At 39.2% G+C, this 20,961-nt stretch overlaps 1 protein-coding gene across 4 annotated transcripts in view; it reads right to left on the reverse strand.

Moving 5' to 3' along the window:
• The window catches only part of LOC123705662 (mediator of RNA polymerase II transcription subunit 12-like), a 29,181-nt gene that overhangs the window by 2,727 nt on the left and 5,493 nt on the right, over window positions 1-20,961 (reverse strand). For 2 of the 4 annotated variants that reach the window (XM_045654576.1, XM_045654574.1), the window contains exons 9-45: window positions 20,182-20,546; window positions 19,881-20,030; window positions 19,715-19,802; window positions 19,485-19,630; window positions 17,378-17,519; window positions 16,954-17,061; window positions 16,272-16,397; window positions 16,051-16,193; window positions 15,836-15,972; window positions 15,682-15,764; window positions 15,260-15,457; window positions 15,066-15,178; window positions 14,359-14,541; window positions 13,613-13,757; window positions 12,902-13,091; window positions 12,702-12,793; window positions 12,506-12,614; window positions 11,356-11,579; window positions 9,777-9,959; window positions 9,303-9,443; window positions 8,675-8,795; window positions 8,345-8,386; window positions 7,512-7,697; window positions 6,369-6,456; window positions 5,948-6,111; window positions 5,411-5,534; window positions 4,330-4,442; window positions 3,856-4,006; window positions 2,970-3,214; window positions 2,174-2,378; window positions 2,042-2,089; window positions 1,748-1,887; window positions 1,383-1,485; window positions 1,182-1,280; window positions 684-807; window positions 312-424; window positions 63-163 (exon numbers count right to left, since the gene is read on the reverse strand). In XM_045654576.1, the coding sequence (XP_045510532.1) occupies window positions 63-163; window positions 312-424; window positions 684-807; window positions 1,182-1,280; window positions 1,383-1,485; window positions 1,748-1,887; window positions 2,042-2,089; window positions 2,174-2,378; window positions 2,970-3,214; window positions 3,856-4,006; window positions 4,330-4,442; window positions 5,411-5,534; window positions 5,948-6,111; window positions 6,369-6,456; window positions 7,512-7,697; window positions 8,345-8,386; window positions 8,675-8,795; window positions 9,303-9,443; window positions 9,777-9,959; window positions 11,356-11,579; window positions 12,506-12,614; window positions 12,702-12,793; window positions 12,902-13,091; window positions 13,613-13,757; window positions 14,359-14,541; window positions 15,066-15,178; window positions 15,260-15,457; window positions 15,682-15,764; window positions 15,836-15,972; window positions 16,051-16,193; window positions 16,272-16,397; window positions 16,954-17,061; window positions 17,378-17,519; window positions 19,485-19,630; window positions 19,715-19,802; window positions 19,881-20,030; window positions 20,182-20,546 (5,233 nt within the window). The remainder of the gene's footprint in view (window positions 1-62; window positions 164-311; window positions 425-683; window positions 808-1,181; window positions 1,281-1,382; window positions 1,486-1,747; window positions 1,888-2,041; window positions 2,090-2,173; window positions 2,379-2,969; window positions 3,215-3,855; window positions 4,007-4,329; window positions 4,443-5,410; window positions 5,535-5,947; window positions 6,112-6,368; window positions 6,457-7,511; window positions 7,698-8,344; window positions 8,387-8,674; window positions 8,796-9,302; window positions 9,444-9,776; window positions 9,960-11,355; window positions 11,580-12,505; window positions 12,615-12,701; window positions 12,794-12,901; window positions 13,092-13,612; window positions 13,758-14,358; window positions 14,542-15,065; window positions 15,179-15,259; window positions 15,458-15,681; window positions 15,765-15,835; window positions 15,973-16,050; window positions 16,194-16,271; window positions 16,398-16,953; window positions 17,062-17,377; window positions 17,520-19,484; window positions 19,631-19,714; window positions 19,803-19,880; window positions 20,031-20,181; window positions 20,547-20,961) is intronic. The other 2 variants (XM_045654575.1, XM_045654577.1) reach the window with 2 other exon arrangements.

Consider the following 20,961-nt stretch of genomic DNA (forward strand, 5'->3'; position numbering starts at 1 on the left):
TACACTATATACTTAATATTTTATTTAGAATATACATGAACATATAATTAATTATATCATACTTGGGTTGCATTTGCGCCATTTGGTTGGGTTGCATCTGGCGCATGCCTTGTCGCGGGAACGGCCCGCGTGGTTGGGGTGCTCCAGGGTATCCTCCACTTTGCTATAAAAAATTATAAATGTTATATTATAACATATCATGTTGATATAAACAACAAGATAAAAAATTAACTTTTTTAAGTCCAATTTGTATGTTACATATTTTAACACTTTTAAGATATAAATATTACGTAGATATGTTTAGTGTTTACCTGCATTTGAGACATTTGTGTGAAGGGGAAGCGATTTCGCAGCATGTTGCTGAGCGCCTGTTTCGACTGAGTGTTGGCGGGAGGCGCTACGCCGCGAGGATTCACGCCTGCTGCTTTAGGAGCATTTGAAGTTAATTTATAAAAAGACGTATGATACGAAAATAACATTTAAAAATAATTAATTAAATTAGTTTATGTGCTGATATACAATTATGAATTATCAACGGTCAAGAGTAGTATTCAAATATTCCCTTTAGTTAAAATTATTTAAAATTTGATAATTTCATCAATTTTTTTTCCTGCAACAATATTTTAATAAAAAACGCTTCTTAAACTTTCTGAGTTTAATTTCAAATAAGGGCATGTACACACCAGGCGGGTTGTAATAGTTCTGTCCGGGCGGCGGGAACCACTGCTGCTGCTGCTGCATGAACTGCGGCTGCTGCTGCGCCGACATACCGCCCACGGCACCGCTTTGACCGCCGACACCACTCGTCTAAAACAGTATAGGTTGTAGATAAGACTGTACGGGCTAGCCGTACAGGCTGACTCAGCGCTTTACACGATCCTATTTAATTACGGTGACAAGAACATCTTCACCCAGTTAGTCTGCGCTCGCGGCTCGTGTAAAGCGCTCGGGGTGTGTGCGCTATATCAACTATCAATTAATATATCATCTATCAAATATCATTAATCATTTATATCATCATTAGTTTAAAGCATCAATCAACAATAAAGTGATCAAAAGCTACAACTGGTTTTACATCATCCTATCAAACTATCACTTTATCAACTAATACCATAACCATACAAAGACCAAAAACTATATTTTGCCTGTGGCAAGCAATGTTATAACTTATGAATACTCACAGGCGTAGTCGGCTTAGACTTCTTCATTTTATTCATCTTACAGGACATTTTGCGTCCTTTGCCTGATCCAGTAGGACTTGAATCCAAGCTTCCATTGTCCTTAAATAAATTCAACATATATAAGAACCTACTTATAAATAATACGATTATATGTACGTAACTAGTTTAAAAGTTAAAAACTTATTTTTTATATATAAATACCTGTTTACTATCGTTGTTATCAAGGTCCTCTGGCGGCAAAGGCAGCGGCTCCAAGTAATAGCTTAGAGGCTTAACTAAACTATGCGTGTGATACTTCAACAACCTGAACAAGTTTTCATAAAAAAACGTACATTAAATATTAAAAAAAATAATTTAAAGCAAGTTATTAGTAATTAAATTAATACAAAGAAGAAAAGGTTTAATTTAAAAATGTGATAATGCATTATCTTAATTCGGTATTACAGCAGATAATTATTAAATTATTTACCTATGAATCATAATTACAATGCAGGAAAAGACATATTTTTTTCAGATTGTAGGTCATTATAAATCAATATACTTATTTATTTTAAATAAACATTTACCGATGGGCACTTTCATAAGTGAGTGGTTTCCTCTCAATCTTGGTTGCAGCGAACAGAGTCCACGAGAGCGGTGCGGGGTTTCTTCCTCCTTCTACCAGCTCCCAACTCGACACAGACAACTTGTCCGTTAGTCTGAGACCCTGGTACATAAAGGAAAAAGTTATATTGTTATACATGAAAAAAAAATATATAAGTAGTTATATTTAAAATAGTCATTTTTACAAAAAAAAAAAAAAAACATATAAGGAAGCTTTTTGAGTAAAGTATATAAAAAATGTCTATGACATAGCTCACCTGCTTTTTATCACTGTCGAAGCTAGTTATTTTATCACACGCGATCACCTGTAAAAAAAATTCATGTTATGAAACATAACTCTAATCAAAAATATATTATTTGAACTAGAAATTATTATTTTGTCAATATACCTCAACAGTATTTTTCGACAGTGGCAACAATTGCCTAACAGCTTGCACGCTAGGCCCGTGTCTATCGCCGATTTCCTTCTTCAGTTTCTTCATAAGGTTCTGGTAGTGCTTCCTGTTATTATCGTCGCCACCTTCAGCGAGGGTCGAGTGTATCAAAGTCGCTAGCATGTCGATCAATGTTGTGAACAAGTTGCTGCGACACAAACTACAATAAACTCACTGTAGATTAACAATCCCCTTGAAATGCACGCAGCAAGTCAGTATGGAAAATGTGCTGAATATTACTGTTATACAATATTTTGGTATGCGACAATGACAATGAAGAGTGATACCAGTCCACCAATTATGGATGATGTTAGGTGATTTTCGTTTTGACTTGCTGCGTGCGTAATGACAGTCTGTTATATAAAAGTTTAAATCAAATAATTCATACGGGTTACGCATGTGACCATAGTTTACAGAAGTTAAGGACCTGAAAAGTTATAGTAAGTTACACCTCCAATGATTAATTATTTTTTGAAGCAATAGCAGTATCTCCTTGCTTATATGTCTGGAAATGTATGTACAATTCCAGTGTATCAAAGTTATTAAAATTTGCATATTTTATTTGTTTTTGTCGGCGGTGTGTATGATGTCAATTTCAATTAAACTAATAATTTTTCATTAGTTATCCTTGTATCATTATCTTTATTTTAAAGACATTTTTATGCAAGGGATATTGTTTTGAACCATTTCTTCTTACTACCTAGGGTGGTCAAACTTCCACCAAAGTTTCCCACTCAACACCCCCACCTACCTATTATTATACGCATCGATCACTTGATGCGCCACGAGTTGGGTCAGCAGCACCGCCCAGTCCGACGTCAGTTGATAAGATCGTCGTATCGCGTCAAACATGCCGCCGGCTAGTGAGAAGCGCAACTGCAGCGCTTCGGGGGCCGCTTCCTCTTGCCACGTGTCACCGCACGCGGCCCGCTCGTGGTCGCGCGCGTGGTTTAAATAGTGCTGGAGCTGCGCGTGGATAGAGCTGAGCAGGCTCTCCTGTTCAATATTATAACATATCAATTTTGAGAGAAAAAAAAGAGTGTGTGTACTTATGTACACGCGTTAGAAGTTATACTTCTTTGACGTATGGAAAAATACTAGAATATACAACTTGAACATAGTTATCAATTTTCATACCATCTAGAACTAACTTCATGCTGTTAAATTACGGTGTCCGTGTGCGCGCGCATCGTAAAAATTCACTTTCATCATTTTTCTCCATCGCGCCAAAAGAAGTACATATGTATAACATCAAAAATAATAATATTGCGCTTTTACACAACAATAAATAAACCGACAAGTGCATCGAGCTGAGGAGGCTCTCCTGTTCAATGTATTACAGATAGAGTAGTAAAAGAAAATCTAATGACAATTATATTGCGTTCTCACACAACACTAAATAGACCGACAAGTGTAGTGTCCACTGTGTCTTAAAATTGATTACGAATACGATTGTCCGAAGTTGACTTGCGCGACTTCAACGTGTAAACGCTCCCGCAAATGGACGAGGCAAGAGCGGACGAGTAGTCACTGGAAATAGTTATCAATTTACTTCTACAAGAAATTATGACAGCCACTTGCCAGTGGACACTTCGCTTATGTTTGCTTCGTGTAATGATTTCATAATAAAACTTTACCTTCTGATCATCCTGATGCCTGAGACAAGTGAGTACAAGCGATAACAGTGGTTCGTTCGCGAGCCGTAGAGCAGATGCGGCGCAGGCGCAGGCCGACCCGCACGCGGACCCGCTCACACCGCGCTTACCCCCTCCACCACCACCCGCCGAACTAAATATAATAAAAACTTAAAGTAAACATAAAGCTCAAATTGATCTTCTGTCAACAAAAGGGCTGATGAGAAGATTATTTGACGCACAAGAATTGATTCCTTAATTATGTATATTATTATCCAAAACCATAACAATGATGACTTGTGTTTAATGAATAATAAATGCATTGATCTATGATTGAGAAAGAAATAAATTCTTTGTTTAAATTATCAGATATTTCATTACTAAAAGATTTCTTATCCTTTTTTGTGCTAGTAATAGAAAGTACAGGATTCAGGTTTTTTTTAACTGTATTTATAATTGACACTAAGAATGTCTCACCCTTTATAGCTAGGGCTCTGATGGCTCTTACAGTCTCGATGCGAGCCACCGCCCCCGCCTCCTCCGCCCGAACAGTTACCGCTACAACCTGCACCCCAACCACTCTCGAGGATCTGTGCAACAAATAAATACCAATAAACCTTTATCAAAGAAAAAAAAAACATAAACTTATTTTAAATTACAATTCAGGATAATCAATTAGTAAACCAAACGAATGAAAAATTTCTTTCAATTCTTTATTGTACAAAAAATATTCCAATCCATTATATAGTATATTTGTAAAGACAATTTTATTATAAACTAGCGGTCCACCCCGGCTTCGCCCGTACATGTTTACGTTTTCTCTACATAAGAACCATCCTCGTACTTCAAGGAATATAATAAAAAAAGAATTATCGAAATCGGTTCAGCCGTTCTCGAGTTATGCGCTTACCAACACATTTTGCGATTCATTTTTATATATAATAGTAGGGGAGCCCAGGATGCTAAATGTGGATTTACTCGAGCGTCACGGGAACCTATTAGAATTGGTAGATTAGACCATAGCGAGAAAAAAAGGTCCTATAATGTTTTCACTTTTAGCGGTGGGGAAGGGTTTTTTGATTTTTTTTTAATTTAAAAAAGAAAAAAATTGGCTTGGAAATACTCAAGCGCGTTAGATATTGATATTTTGCATGCTCCAGGACGTCACTGAAAAATAGTATACGTTAATCTGACGATTTAAGTGGCGATTTAATCACTATGAAGAAAGGGTAAAAAATTAAAGTAATATTATTCGAGCGCGTGAGATTAATATATGGGGGGGTTAATTACAATATAAGAAGTCCCCATTTCGCTAATCTGACGATTCGAGCTCAACCTTAGGGAATTATGGATTATTCAAATTTTCCAGCGGGGCCCCTGAGCGCACCCACCAACCATAACTGCTCATATTGACTAGAGGTACTAATGAATAGCTAAGGTACCGTCCCTTATAGTAATCTGACGCGCTCGAGTAAATCCCAAAATCCCCTCTTGGGCTCCCCTACTATAAGATATTGCCAACTGATAAATGATAACATTTAATACGTAAATAACATACCTGTCCAGCCTGCTTGAGCACGCGGCCCTGCACAGCCGGCGGCAGCTTGGCGACGAGCGGCGCGACCAACCACACCGACTGCGACCACTTGCTCGTGCTTACTACGCCACGTTCCGTTCCCATCCTAGTATATAATTAGTTTTATTTTTATGGCAGGTGAAGAAATAATTATTTTTATATCAGTGTCTCTAAACTTAGGAGAGCACATTCCAGCAGAGCACTATGCTTTATAACGGAAATTGGCAGAGGATAAATAACGTTTTTTAAAAATTGTGCTCAATTTGCCAAAAATCTTCCTAAAAACTGTCAGGAACTATAAAACTATGGTGCATATTAACGAAACTCCAATTTTTTCAAGCTCAGCTGAAAAGTGCTCTGCTATGTTTACAGACAATTTATTTTATATAAATCGGAATAAGAAATTGTTGGAATATTTTTACGATTAGAAAACACAAGAACCATGTTAGAAAAAAGATCACCAATTGCTCCAAGTTCTTTTAAAAGAATGTTGACTTTTATACAGTGTTTTACACTAACCTGTCTTTATCAGGCGGCGGTGGAGCTGGTTGCTGGAACACGTTGATAACCGCTCTAGAGACCGTATCCAACCACGCGCTCAGCTCCGGCGATGTGCTCTGGAACTGCTTGAACATCAGCTGCAGGTCCAGCCACGACATGCGGAGCGACCATTGCTCCAAGTTCTACGGGATTATTTGCTAATTAAGTATATAATATGGTGATTTGAAATTATTAATATCTTGGTTTACCGAATTATCGACAGGCCAAAAAGGGAGATTAAATTTTCAGGGTTTACATGATGAATGTATATTATAGCCGCTTACTGCAAGAACAGATTTCTATGAGAATTGTGACAATTTTATCATTGGAAATGTTCAATCTAAAGCTCCTGCTTTAATAGTATTGTATCAAGACAGTATTGAAGAAGAAATATAATGACCTCTAGTAGCCTCGTGATCATGGTCTTTTGATCTAGATCAGGATGGGTGTGACTTGCCGAATCCGGATAACATATCATGTGTAATAATCTGAAAAAGACAATTTTAATATTACATAATAAAAATATTTTAAACAGAAAAAGAAGAAACCTGGAAATTATCTGTTAACCCTTAGCAGGTATCGTGGGTCAAATTTGACCCAGAAGCGAACTTTTTCGGTTATAATTCTTTAAATATTTATGCAACGACTGTGCGCTTCTAAGTATTCTCAGTGCGTCGCTAGCTGCAGCGGGGGGTGGATGTGCAGAACTGTGACTATCTTAGGAGCGGAGGTAAGTAGCTTTCTGGGTCAAGTTCGACCCACGACACCAAATAAGTAACTTTTTTCACTGAGTGTAATTACTTACTTTTTTGGTTTTATTGTTTATTTGTACTACATTGGAGGGCTTTTTGAACGACAGACAAATCGAGGAGTCGATGAACGACTTAAGTGATGATTTGGAATTGAAAAATGAAAGAATACCAAATGTAAACCAACTTTGTGACGACGAAATCATCAGCGATCGAGACAATCCCTAATCTGTTAGTTGCTTAGAAGACAGTGTATTTGGAGTAAATTCTGACGACAGTGAAAACGAAGAGGAGATACGAGAATAATAGAAAATATACGAGGAACGAAAATACGAGAGATGAGAGTGAAGAAGATGAGGATGATAGTTGATGATAGAAGTCATTTTGGTTTTGGTTGTCATTTTTTTTATTTTATGCTGATTTCAGAAGCACTTTGTTTTTTTGTTATAATAAAGATATGAGAAGTGCCATAAATATATTTTAGTTAAAGTTATTCTAACATTTCTATTTTTTTTTTATGTTTTAAGTTCACATTAACCAAAAAGTGCCAACAAATAAGGTTATTTTACAAATGCGTGTAAAAGATGATATTTTTTTGTATTCTAAAATTAAATAAAGTTAATTTTATAAAAAAATATATTTTATTTCTTATCTAACCATATTTTATACAAATAATAAAAAAATCTACGTTCTACAACAGATTGTTTGGTATGGGTAGAATTTGACCCACGATACCGGTAGTGTTGCCAAAAAAGGCGATACCAGCTAAGGGTTAATTCGATAAAATATGTTACCTTTGTGCTTGTCTCGGTGTAAGCATCGGATCCAACAACATATCAGGATGATAAAGTTCGTCCGGGTTCTGTAAACATTTCTGCAGGACCCATTCTTCTGAACAAATCTCAGCGAGTACCCGCCTCGCTAGTGAAGATAAAGATTGCGAAGAATCTAATAAGGTCGAACCGACACCACCGTTTCCTCTGCAATATTATTAAGACTTATATTATTGTAATTAACTTGCAGAATAGGTATTAAAGTGTAATTTCCATTAACAACACAATATGTTATTTACAAAGTGTATCCCATTTTAGAATGATTTGGGTAGAGGTTAGAGGGTGTGAGAAATATTTTTATATGTACACAAAGATTCTTGGGGCAGAGACAATGCAATGAAATGAGTAGACACATTAACACATAAAGCAATATCGAGAAGTTCACAAATATTTTTATTTACGACGTAATTTAGCACAGTAGTTATATATCTATATCAACACAATCAAACAAAATTTAAGCTTTATCAACAATGCTTCTGTGATAATAAATTATGTATTTTAACCAATTATTGTAATAATATTGTTAGTTCCCTTTCAACGGCGCATTTTTGTAAAACAAATAGAGCATAATTGTGGCTATTATTACTTAATACGGTTTTAGATTTTACTTAAAATTATTAAGAAAATTAATATGAAAAAAAAATGTGTAAATAAATAGTAATACAGCAACAACTATAGCCCATCCATTTTATATAATCCCCACATAGTGAAGTGACAGGATGACCAAACGACCACAAGTCAGTGATACCATGATAGGATGAAGGTGCTGTAACTCATAAAAAAAGAAAACAAACCTAGGCGTTTTATGGCCCCCACTCATCTCTGTTTCTACCATCCTAAGAATGAAAAATAAATGCTAATGAATAAAAAGCATTTTAATAACATTTGTAGATTTTTTGTATGATATTGTTATAATATATATATTTTTTTAAATATACGACGAAATTGGTTATTGAATTAATTAATATTAATGTAGGTAATTAAACATTTTAATCATTTTGTTATTATCTTTTACTTTAACAGATACATTTAACACTTTTTTAACTATCACTGATCCCTAGTCACAATATGATGATTTTTTTCAATGTCGTTTCAATAATAGATAAATAAATAATATTACTTACGATATGAGATCAAGCTGTGCATCACTGGGCACAGTGTCACTAGTGCCCAGTATGTGTGAAAGTTCGCTAGATTTCTTTCCACTAGGTTTGCTAAGGTCTCTCGCTGTGGAATCTCCGACCACTGTTATAGAAAAAATATTTTTTGTGAGTATTTATTTAATTTAGAAATATGTTATTTGCAACCCATTGCGGCAAGAAAACAGTCAAATCCAAATTGAAGAAAATAAATTTTAATCGGCGAAGCCTCCGGAATAGGGTGTAACTTAAAAAAAAACTAGTTCCGTTTATTTATAAGGCGAATGATTTTAACAACATGATACTCAGATTAAAAACTATAGTCATATACGTGACTCGGTTTTAACGAGGGGTCTAATTCATAGGTTACACACACAGTCTGGCGTCATCCGGCTTAGACTGATGCCAGAATGATGGACGAAAAACACGGTTATTATTACGGTATTTTTGTAATTCTGAACCATCAGTCCGTCAGTCAACCGGTTAGACGATAATTCTCCCGTCATTCTGAGCAGACTGATGGACTGCACTGACGCCAGACTGAGCGTGTAACCTATGTCATAAATCTTCAAGACAAGCCTACAAGTAAAATATCAAATATGGTAGGCATTACTGAGTATAGCCTTAAGCGTGGCTAGCACGGGCCCGACGCCGATGTTCTTGTGCGCGGCGGCGAGCAGGTGCCGGTCGCACGACAGCCGCACGCCCGCACCGCACCCGCCCGGCCCCGGGGATGTGGACACGCTGTATAGACCTGCGTATAACACAAATGTTGTGTGTGAATGACTGAATATAGTAAATAGTGTTTCTGTATAATATCTTAAAATACAATGTAATTAAAAAAAAACGTACATGGAAACTTATGTTTTTAATAATAGTTTGGTTCATGAACATAAATAAGGAAGATGGTGTCGATAGTAGTAGAGATATTTGATCTATATTAGGTAATGGTCTCAGTATTTTTGTTCATAAATCAGCGAAAAAAAAACGTACAACATAATATCTTTGTAACAGATTTTTTCCGAAACACTCATTGAAAATATTGTATCTTTTGAAAAAAAAAAACGATGTAACAATAAAAACTAACCTGGTTGTGGAGTATCTACAGTTTTAAACAGCCTCAGCAGCAAGTGGCAAGTCAGTCTTGCGCCCGCATCAGGCGACGGCGCGTTAGCGGGGTGGTTGCTGGCGTTGCCCCCGCCGCACGCCTTCACGAGAGATGGCAAAGCGGCGTGGCGGACAAAGTCTTCCAGTGAGAAACAATGTCGTGCTGGTTGGAGAAAATAATTGTGAATTAATATTTTTTTTTTGTTGTAATTACTTATAACACCTTTAAAAATATATATCTTATTGTAAAAGCAATATATTTATCTATTCAATATTTAGATTTTTCTGGTTTCGATATCTATAACCGGTTCATAACATACATTTTATAATTTATTAAATACTTTGAGAGAGAAAACTGTAAGAAGTAAATTAGTAAGACGCTGCGACTTAAAACTGTTTAGGGTACAGCTGTGGCGTGCGGCGCGGCCGCGGGGTAGTGCTGCGCTGTGCGTCGCGCAGCACGCGGCCGGGCGGGGTGTGTGCGGGACAGCTCACCGACGAGTATGCAAGTGAAGACGGCGAGCGCGTCGTGCGCGGCCGCGTCGTGCAGGTCGCGGTGGTGCAGCAGGTCGGGGTACAGCGGCGGCGGCGCGGCGTGCGGCGCGGCCGCGGGGTAGTGCTGCGCGCCGCACGCGGCCGGGCGGGGTGTGGGCGGGACAGCTCACCGACGAGTATGCAAGTGAAGACGGCGAGCGCGTCGTGCGCGGCCGCGTCGTGCAGGTCGCGGTGGTGCAGCAGGTCGGGGTACAGCGGCGGCGGCGCGGCGTGCGGCGCGGCCGCGGGGTAGTGCTGCGCGCCGCACGCGGCCGGGCGGGGTGTGTGCGGGGTGTGGGCGGGACAGCTCACCGACGAGTATGCAAGTGAAGACGGCGAGCGCGTCGTGCGCGGCCGCGTCGTGCAGGTCGCGGTGGTGCAGCAGGTCGGGGTACAGCGGCGGCGGCGCGGCGTGCGGCGCGGCCGCGGGGTAGTGCTGCGCGCCGCACGCGGCCGGGCGGGGTGTGGGCGGGACAGCTCACCGACGAGTATGCAAGTGAAGACGGCGAGCGCGTCGTGCGCGGCCGCGTCGTGCAGGTCGCGGTGGTGCAGCAGGTCGGGGTACAGCGGCGGCGGCGCGGCGTGCGGCGCGGCCGCGGGGTAGTGCTGCGCGCCGCACGCGGCCGGGCGGGGTGTGTGCGGGGTGTGGGCGGGACAGCTCACCGACGAGTATGCAAGTGAAGACGGCGAGCGCGTCGTGCGCGGCCGCGTCGTGCAGGTCGCGGTGGTGCAGCAGGTCGGGGTACAGCGGCGGCGGCGCGGCGTGCGGCGCGGCCGCGGGGTAGTGCTGCGCGCCGCACGCGGCCGGGCGGGGTGTGTGCGGGGTGTGGGCGGGACAGCTCACCGACGAGTATGCAAGTGAAGACGGCGAGCGCGTCGTGCGCGGCCGCGTCGTGCAGGTCGCGGTGGTGCAGCAGGTCGGGGTACAGCGGCGGCGGCGCGGCGTGCGGCGCGGCCGCGGGGTAGTGCTGCGCGCCGCACGCGGCCGGGCGGGGTGTGTGCGGGGTGTGGGCGGGACAGCTCACCGACGAGTATGCAAGTGAAGACGGCGAGCGCGTCGTGCGCGGCCGCGTCGTGCAGGTCGCGGTGGTGCAGCAGGTCGGGGTACAGCGGCGGCGGCGCGGCGTGCGGCGCGGCCGCGGGGTAGTGCTGCGCGCCGCACAGCGCCACCAGCGCGCCCAGCCACTCCGCCGCCAGCCCGCTGCACCACGCCGTCATCTCCGCGCACAGCACTCCCAGCTCGTTCACTCTAAACAGTCAAATTAGATTACGTACACGTCACGGGCGTATTTAAGTTTACGAAATACGCACGCAACGAATACATATATACGTGATACGTACGTATTTTTAAGTTAACGTACACGTAAAGCACGCGGCGTATTAGAACACCTATTTGCACGTCATAAAAGTCCAGTAAAAAAGGAATGCTTACATATTACGTAGAAATAATCAAACGTAAAACATGGGCGTAGCTAGCCATGGGCTCAAGGTGGGGCAACAATAAAAAAATCAAATCAAATCAAATCAAAATGAAAGAAGAAAATAGCTGAAGAATTAGAAAATATTCGAATAATCGAATTATTCTTATTCAAAACACCTTATTGTTCACTTACCACACCACGAAATAGATCCAAAAATGTGTCCCTATCTTCAGCCGTTTGGAAGCTTGGCGTACCTTCCAGGTCAAAGCCTGGGTGGGGCAAGCGCCCCACCCTGCCCCCCGTGGCTACGCCCATGACGCAAAACGAAACTGTGTGCGGAGCGGCAACGTCGCGTCAACCACTTGTCATGCGTTCGTGCGGCGCGCGCGGCTACATGTACCTACTCGACTGACTCGTGTACTTTAACTTCGACTAGTTAAAGAAAACTGAGACATTTTGTAGCGTGATTGATAATTGCAAGAAGCAACGTGGATATAACAAATGTGTCAAATACGCCTATCGTCATTTGTATGTAACAATTATAGTCAATCAATTTATTGAAAATTTCTATTATTATCTCTCTCTGTCTAATTTGATCCGAATAAATATAAATATAATTGAAGGGCATTTTTAATGATAACAACTATGCATAAAGTAAAATGGATAGTTACATGTTCAGTACAAATAAGAAAAATATTAACACTTTTTAACTTTGATGACAATTTTCTAATATTAATATCAAGACAAAACTTACCGATCGTTGTCAACTTCACGACATACAGCCAACATGGCGGAACACACAAAGCTGTAACGATTTGCTGGCGACTCCGCAACTTGACGTGCCCAAGATATTTCAATTTTACCTAAAAAATAATATACAATAAATCACAATTTAGTAACAAAGTGAAATTAAATGCATTTGATCAAGTTATACATTTAAATATACACACCTTTTCTAGGATTTGTGAAAAATTCACTCAAGAATTGTGGATTATATGAATAGTTTGACGGTGTAGGTTGTAAAGGAGAATAAAGCGCTTGTCTGAAACAATTGAACCATACTATGTAAAAAAAACAACAATTTTATGAAAAAAAAATATTATTGGTTTTACTCATAAAAATAAAAATATGGTAAACTTATAATACCCACTTTATTTTCGGATACGCATTCGCAAAGGTATCCGCATGGGGCGCATGAAACAGATGTGCAGCTGCCTTATACAGATCGTGCAACTGCGCGAGCACGCATCGCTCAGCGGACCCGCAATCGCCGGGATTCACCACGCACTTCACCAGGCGACATAGTTGTTCAAACACTGCTGACGTTTGCTCTACGCACACTGGAAATTAAAAAAAGTTGTAACACACTGAAAATAAAAAAAAAGTGATACAATTTTTGTAAAAAAAAATTAGCCAGTATTATTATTTTACATCTATTTGTTTTAAGAAAAAGTCGTGTTAGTTACACTTTTTATGACACAAGACAAGACATAAATTGATTTGGCTGAAAATTGGTGGAGAAGTAGCTTAGAACCAGGAGAAGGACTTTTTATCCGTAAAATAAAATAAAAAAGTTACAACCGTAACGGAGCCGAGGCGAACAGCTACGTATTGACGTGACAACGTCTTAAATTAGGTTGCGGCTGGGAGTCACTTATGAAAAAGTGTAACGCTCGGTAACGTTACGATGAGTCACCGAAAGAGGCACGCGGGCATGGTTAGCCCGCCTAAGAGCGAGAGAGACAGACATAAAAAGTCGTTGTCACGTAAAACTTTCGCCCGTATACCGACTTTACAGGCAACCAATGTTTTTTTTTATATTATTACTATTTTTGCAATTTACATAAGTTATTTTACTTACATAGTAAACACGAATGGTATCGCCTCAAAGCTCCAACGGTATACAGAGCCAGTGCCGAAGTGTATGCACGCGGGGCTGCCAGCCCGCTGCTAGCTGCGCCGCGGGTTATGAGTGCCGCTTCCACTTCTGATAACTCTTTCAATATCTGTAAAGATGAAGCGCGTATAGCGATGTAAGAAAAATATGTTCGACGATATTATGTTCTCAAATTGCTTTCTTTGAAAACAAACTAACATACTAGTTCCAAAACATATATTTTGATCATATCCAGGTGCGTTCCAAACAAAGCACACTCAGGCCACTCCATACAAAATTATCGTTTTGACATTAGCATTAAATATTTGTACAGAGTGCAAATGTGTTAACACACAAAAAATTGTGGAGTAACTTTTAAATAATTTAAAATATGTAATTGTTTTCAGATTATATTTGATACAGAATTTACCTTCTCACAATAAATCCATACTAATATAATAAATGCGAAAGTAACTCTGTCTGTTACTCAATCACGCCCTAACTACTGAACCAATTTGCATGAAATTTGGTATAGAGATATATTGATACCCGAGAAAGGACATAGGCTGCTTTTTACCCCGAGAAATAGGATAGGTTTTATCCCGGAAATCCCACGGGAACGGGAACTATGCGAGGCAAAAAAAATGAGAAAGATTGCATTTTCAACGATAACAATCCGATCTGTACACAACAAAGTCATTATAATATATAATAGCAACTAAAATGCATACCTGTATGCAGGTCTCGATGAGGCCGTGCACGTTAAGCGCGATCTCCATGAGGTCGAGCGCGAAGGCCACGTGCTCGGGCTGCGGCAGGTACGTGGTGGCGCCCGCCGCGTACGCCGCCAGCGCCTCGCACACCGCGCCGCCCACCGCCCACGACACCGCGCCTTGCTCGTACATCGACATCGACTGGAATTTACACTCGTATTCATTTCCTAATCCATACTAATATTATAAATGCGAAAGTAACTCTGTCTGTCTGTCTGTTACTCAATCACGCCTTAACTACTGAACCAATTTGCATGAAATTTGGTATAGAGATATTTTGATACCCGAGAAAGGACATAGGCTACTTTTTACCACGGGAAATAGGATAGGTTTTATCCTGGAAATCCCACGAGACGGGAACTATGCGGGTTTTTCTTTGACTGCACGGGCGAAGCTGCGGGTGGAAAGCTAGTTACTTATATTCGTGACAAAATATTAACCATTTTTTTCCTACTCGATAAAGTACGATTCAAACATAATGACGGCTCGGAACATCGTTCGTTCCGATACCAGAGGGATTGTCAACTTGACTGTACCTGCGCGGACCTGCACTCGCAGCTAACTTCCAAACTGCCATTAAGTTTGAATCGAACTGTACAAGTAGTGATAAAATATTGATCTTCTCTAAACAAATATTATCAAAACAACAATAAGTGGAAACCTACCTGAAATTTTTGCGTCACAGCTTCAAAGTTAAACTCGCTGCGCGAATGTTTCTTTATTTTTCCACCCTCCGCTACATCAATGGAAAACTTCTTGGAGAATAATTTACATATTTCTGAAAAAAAAAAACAACATTTTTCAAAAAATCATAAAGAATTTTTTTCCTTTATTTCCATATAAGTGAAGTATCTAATACCTTTGGTCATCTTCTTAACAGCGTGTTTGGCGTCATCCCTCTGCCGGCCCACGCCGTACAGCAGTATGTGCCGCTGGTTCGCGTCGTGCGGCGTGTGCTCGGGCTCGGTGGGCGGCAGCGGGAAGTGCATCGTGTAGTGGTAGTGCCGGGACACTGTGCCCGTTGTGTTCGAGCCGTTCGAACTCGTTGATCGTATGCCTTTTAGTGAGAGATAAATTGAATTAAAAAAGATTTTTTATTTGACATTCACAAAAAATGTGTAGAACAAAAAAGTCATATGTCTTAAATATATCATTTTATACTCATATTTAGAAAGATACAGCTGAGACCTATTCATTACAAAATATCTCATTAAAATATCTAAAAGAAAAGTATATGATGTATGACATCATTATTGTTATTGATAAAATAGTACCACTTACCTGGTACAGACATAGGGCCCATTCCCATTGATTGCATTGATCCTATACCCATTCCACTAGCACCCATCATTGGCGAATTCACACTGCAATAAGCAAAAATCAATAAATTGGGAACATAAAAAAACTAATATAGAAACTTAAAAAAATATTTTACTTATGAGAAGGTTCTCCAGGATCTTTTGGGCTATCGGGAGCGTCCATCGAATTTTGCTGATCTTCTTTTATATGTTGCAAAAGCTTGTCCAAGTCGTCATCTATTTTTGAATCATCCAAATCCATTCTGACATTCTCCTAGATAAAAAAATGTCATGTTAAATACCTGACATCCCTTTTTTAGTTATAAATTTACAAGAATACGTTTTTACTCACCTCCATTTTCGGTTTCAAATCGATACCAGCAAATATGTCGTCATCCATATTGTGATTAGTTCCCGTACTATTTGCAGGTTGAGCGACCGTATGTCCGCCAGAGCTAGAACTTACAGTTGGTTCCGTAGGAGATATTAGATCGCCTAAAACATTCGAAAATATTATTTAATCACAATTCAAGAAAAAATAATTATTCGCAGAAGTGTCATCAAAATAATTACCTCTTGATATAAGCGTGCACATGTACGCATCGTGTGAAAACACGTCACGACGAATTAACTCTCCAAATAGGTGAACTAAATTCGCAAACTGTTGGCGATTACCTGGTGGGGCATTTGGACTTTCATCTGGAGAAATATTATTTAATGAGACACAAATCCTAAATATCTATACATATAATAAATCTGTAGAAGGGTCAATTCTGTTCATTGAAAATATTGAAAAAATAAATAGCAGGGGGTGTTACTGGATCGATACCAAACCCAAATATGTAATTAAAAAATTTTTTGTCTGTCTGTCTGTCTGTCTGTCTGTCTGTATGTGAAGACATCACGTGAAAACTACCGGTTCGATTTCGATGAAACTTGGTATAATTATACCTTATTATCCTGGGCGTAAGATAGGATACTTTTTATCCTGGAAAAATACGTAGAAAAAAAATAATCTTACTTTTTCAGTTATCCATAGACGTTGTTCTGTAGAACCGCGAACACACGTTGCGTATTATTAATTTATTATAGGCCTAGCCGTATTTGGGTCAGATAGATATTTATAAGATGTCATTGTCAGAGTTACTCAAAATGGAGAAACAAACCATCCACGCGAAGACCGACATCCGCGCGGACGGAGTCGCGGGCGGAAGCTAGTAATACAATAAAAATAATTTATATTTAACAATATTACCTAATACGGGCGCATCATTATCCAAAAATCGCAACAAAAGGTTTTGGAAAATCGGTGGACCGTTGTACATTCCCGTTCCAGAGCTGATAGATTCCTTATCATCGGACCCTGAAAAAAATAACATTTTTAACACTGAATTTGATATTTTGGGCTTTTTGTCATTCAAATGTCTTAAAAAACTGACAAGCACAGATTTAACCTAGGGAAAATAGCACCACAATTAGACACACTTAACTTCAATGGAAAATTAAAAAAAAAAGTAAGAAACTAAGTAGAAAATTAGCACAAGAATTATTATTATTATTTTTTTAATGTTAGGCTTTATAAAAACATTTATGAAAAAAAAATATAAATACAGAGTTACTTACGCATTAATCATTAAGGCCTTTAAAATATCAAACAATAAAGTAAAATACAAACGCACCCTGATGCTCATGATGATGGTGATGGTGCTGCCGTCTATCGAGCAGCGCGGCGGCCGCCATCGCGCGGTGCTCGCCCCAGCGCGCGCCGCACACCGCCCACTCGCACAGCACGCGCACTACTGCGTACGAGCACACGTACTCCTGCACAATGATACTTTTGTTACTATGTGTATACTAGCTTACCGCCCGCGGCTTAGCCCGCTTTCTCTAAAACGATTTAGACCGGACTCTCAGTGGAGTTTCGTTTGCAAAAATAGCGGACCTAAATCTGACTTCTGATATATATTGTATAGATCTCAGACATCCTATAGACAGATGTTGCCAACAAGTTTTGTGGTCCCTCTGCCCGCACCCCGGTAATTAAATATGGCATAAAAAGAAAAAAATAAAAATTTCCAAAAATGCCGTGTGAGGTATCGAATGAAAGAGCTTATTAGAGTAGATCACGAATATATAGCATACTATATACATTTCTTACACTTTCTCTAAGATTTTTTAGAAAATTTACGAAAATGGTCCATTTTTGAGTTAACTTTAAACCACTATAGATTGAAAACTCATGAATATATTTTTTTTAAATTATTATTTTAAATAATTAACAATAGTCCATTGTTTACGATTCAATAGTTCGTAAAGTGAAATAGTTGCATGGGGGAGTGGGGGGAGCATTCAAAGATGGCGAGTTTCGAAATTTCAATATATGTATTTCTTGCATGTGTAAGCATTTTTCTCCGTAAATTTCGTAAAAATGGATCAAAATAAAATAATTCTATTAGTTTACTACAAAATTACCAATAATTCCATAATTCAAACCAAAAACTTTGTAATTTATTAATAATATTTGTGATGGAGGGGAGGGGGGAGGGGGATCACAAAACTGGTTGGCAACATCTGTTTATAGGATATCTGGGATCTATATAATATATATCAGAAGTCAGATTGAGGTCCGCAATTTTTGCAAACGTCTCCACTGAGTCCGAAATTTTAAGAAATACATATATTGAAATATCGAAACTCGCCATCTTTGAATGCTCCCCCCACTCCCCCATGCAACTATTTCACTGTACGAACTATTGAATCGTAAACAATAGACTATTGTTAATTATTTAAAATAATAATTTAAAAAATATATTCATGAGTTTTCAATCTATAGTGGTTTAAAGTTAACTCAAAAATGGACCATTTTCGTAAATTTTCTAAAAAATCTTAGAGAAAGTGTAAGAAATGTATATAGTATGCTATATATTCGTGATCTACTCAATAAGTTCTTTCATTTGATACCCCACACGGCATGTTTTGGAAATTTTTATTCTTTTCTTTGTATGCCATATTTAATTACCGGGGTGCGGGCAGGGGGACCACAAAACTGGTTGGCAACATCTGTCTATAGGATGTCTGGGACCTATACAATATATATCAGAAGTCAGATTTAGGTCCGCTATTTTTGCAAACGAACATCTCCTTGGAGCCTGCTCTAATTTGAGATTTAAACTATCCTATCTCTCAAGTTGGATCGAACTGCACATGGTGTGCGAATTTTATTATAATCGGTTAAGTGGTTTAGGAGTCCATTGAGGACAAACATTGTGACACGAGATTTATATAATATATTTAGATGTGTGTTTAAAACACGATTCACGCTACATCGTGGCGGAGCCGGGAAACAAATCTATACTTTAATATTATAAAGCTAAAGAGTTTGTTTGTTTGAACGCGCTAATCTCAGGAAGTACTGGTCCGATTTGAAAAATTATTTCGGTGTTAGATAGCCCATTTAATTCGAGGAAGGTTATAGGCTATATATCATCACCCTAAGACCAACAGGAGTGGAACAATGCTGGTGAAACCGCGGGGCACAGCTAGTCAATCTATATCCTTCGACTTTTCAATGCCATGCCCCAGGCGACACACGGTCAGGCATGAATCACTTCATACAATAAGTATACAATAATGCGTGATAATGACTCCGACCGAGACACGGACGGGAAACAGTGTAGCGTAAATCATCTTTAATTTAGTATAGTCAGTCATAACTTGAATTATGTCCTTAGTTTGGACTGTTTTTGAAAGTTGCTTTCGTTTTTGAAGTGAAAAATTATAACTCACTGGATCCTTGGGGTCAGCATTTGCGTCTTTAGAGGGTGGGCTGCAGTTTGCGAAAACTTCTTTATACAATGTATCTAGATTATTATTTGGATCGACGCGATCAAAGCAGTGACGATCCAATGCTTCGAGGACTGCTAACACTCGAGCTAAAAAATGTATGTATTTTTTTACTTAAATTAAACATCAATAATGTTACTTAGTTGATATTATATAGATTAAATAAAACTTACCCTGAGAACTTGTTTGCCATTTATCTGTGCACCATTTGCTTTCAGCTTTTTTGCTTCTTGCGGCGATTTCTTGTTCCGCTTCATAAACCTTTATTAAATTATTCAATCAGTTTATTACATACCAAGTTAAAATGTATAAAAAATATTAGTAATGATTAATTCATACCAATCTCCTATGCTCTTCAGTAACTTCAGAGTCCATCTGTGGCATAGGTAATGCAGAGGGGGGTAATGGCAAGATATCTAAAGGTGAACCTTGCAGAGATGAACCACATCCAGACCAAACCATTGCAGTTGGACATTCTATACATATTATCTAAAACAATATAACCATAACAAATCTGTACTTTGACAACTTATGATATTTAAATTATTAAAAAAAATATAAGCAATTACTCCAAATGATATGCTTATCAAACATTCAATTGTAATAATCAAATAATACTGTCACTAAAATGCAGACTAACCTGAAGAATAGTGGCCAATTGTATAATAACATCTCTATGAAAAGAACAATTTAATATCTCTCCAAAACCAACTTGTACTGGATTAAGAGAAGCTGTGACAACTGTATTTATTGTTGCTTTAGTGTCCCTTGATGGTGAATCATTTTCTTCCTTCACTTGTTCCATGGGTTGAGAAGGATTAGGGGTTCCCAAAGGATTTGGTGTTCCCAGCGAATGGTTAGGGTTAGGGGTTCCTAAAGAATGATTAGGATTGGGGGTTCCATTGTTTTGATCAGCTGGTGTGTTTGAACGTTTAATTTGCGATATATTCGGTTTTACATCACCATTTGTTTCTGCTGTAGGTGACAGGGGACCTCCATTTGCATCTGAAAATTACAAATGTACGTAATAGTAAAAGAGAACACCAACATTCAGGAGAAAAGGAAAAGAGAAACTTCTGCTTCACCGTCTTATAAGAACCAACCAAAAAAGCAACAGACTCTGTCCTCAATCAAGTCAAACAGATCCAATGCATTTGATACTATGCGATCCAGGTCAAACTCTCTTTCTAACTTATCTACAACGAAAAAGCAATAGCAATCAAGTACTGGCAAACGGAAAAACAAACTTACTGAAGCAACTACTTACGGAAAAACGACAAACAACTTTTCTCCCCCAAGCCGACTGGTCCTCGTGGGGGAAAGAGACCAACACCCTCCAACAATTAATCTCGCAAACTCAGAACCACATTTTGATACAAAAATATATATTGCAGCCCTCAATGTACTCACTTTGAAAAAT

This window comes from Colias croceus, chromosome 2 (genome assembly GCF_905220415.1).
Source record: "Colias croceus chromosome 2, ilColCroc2.1".
NCBI classification, from domain to species: Eukaryota; Metazoa; Arthropoda; class Insecta; order Lepidoptera; family Pieridae; genus Colias; species Colias croceus.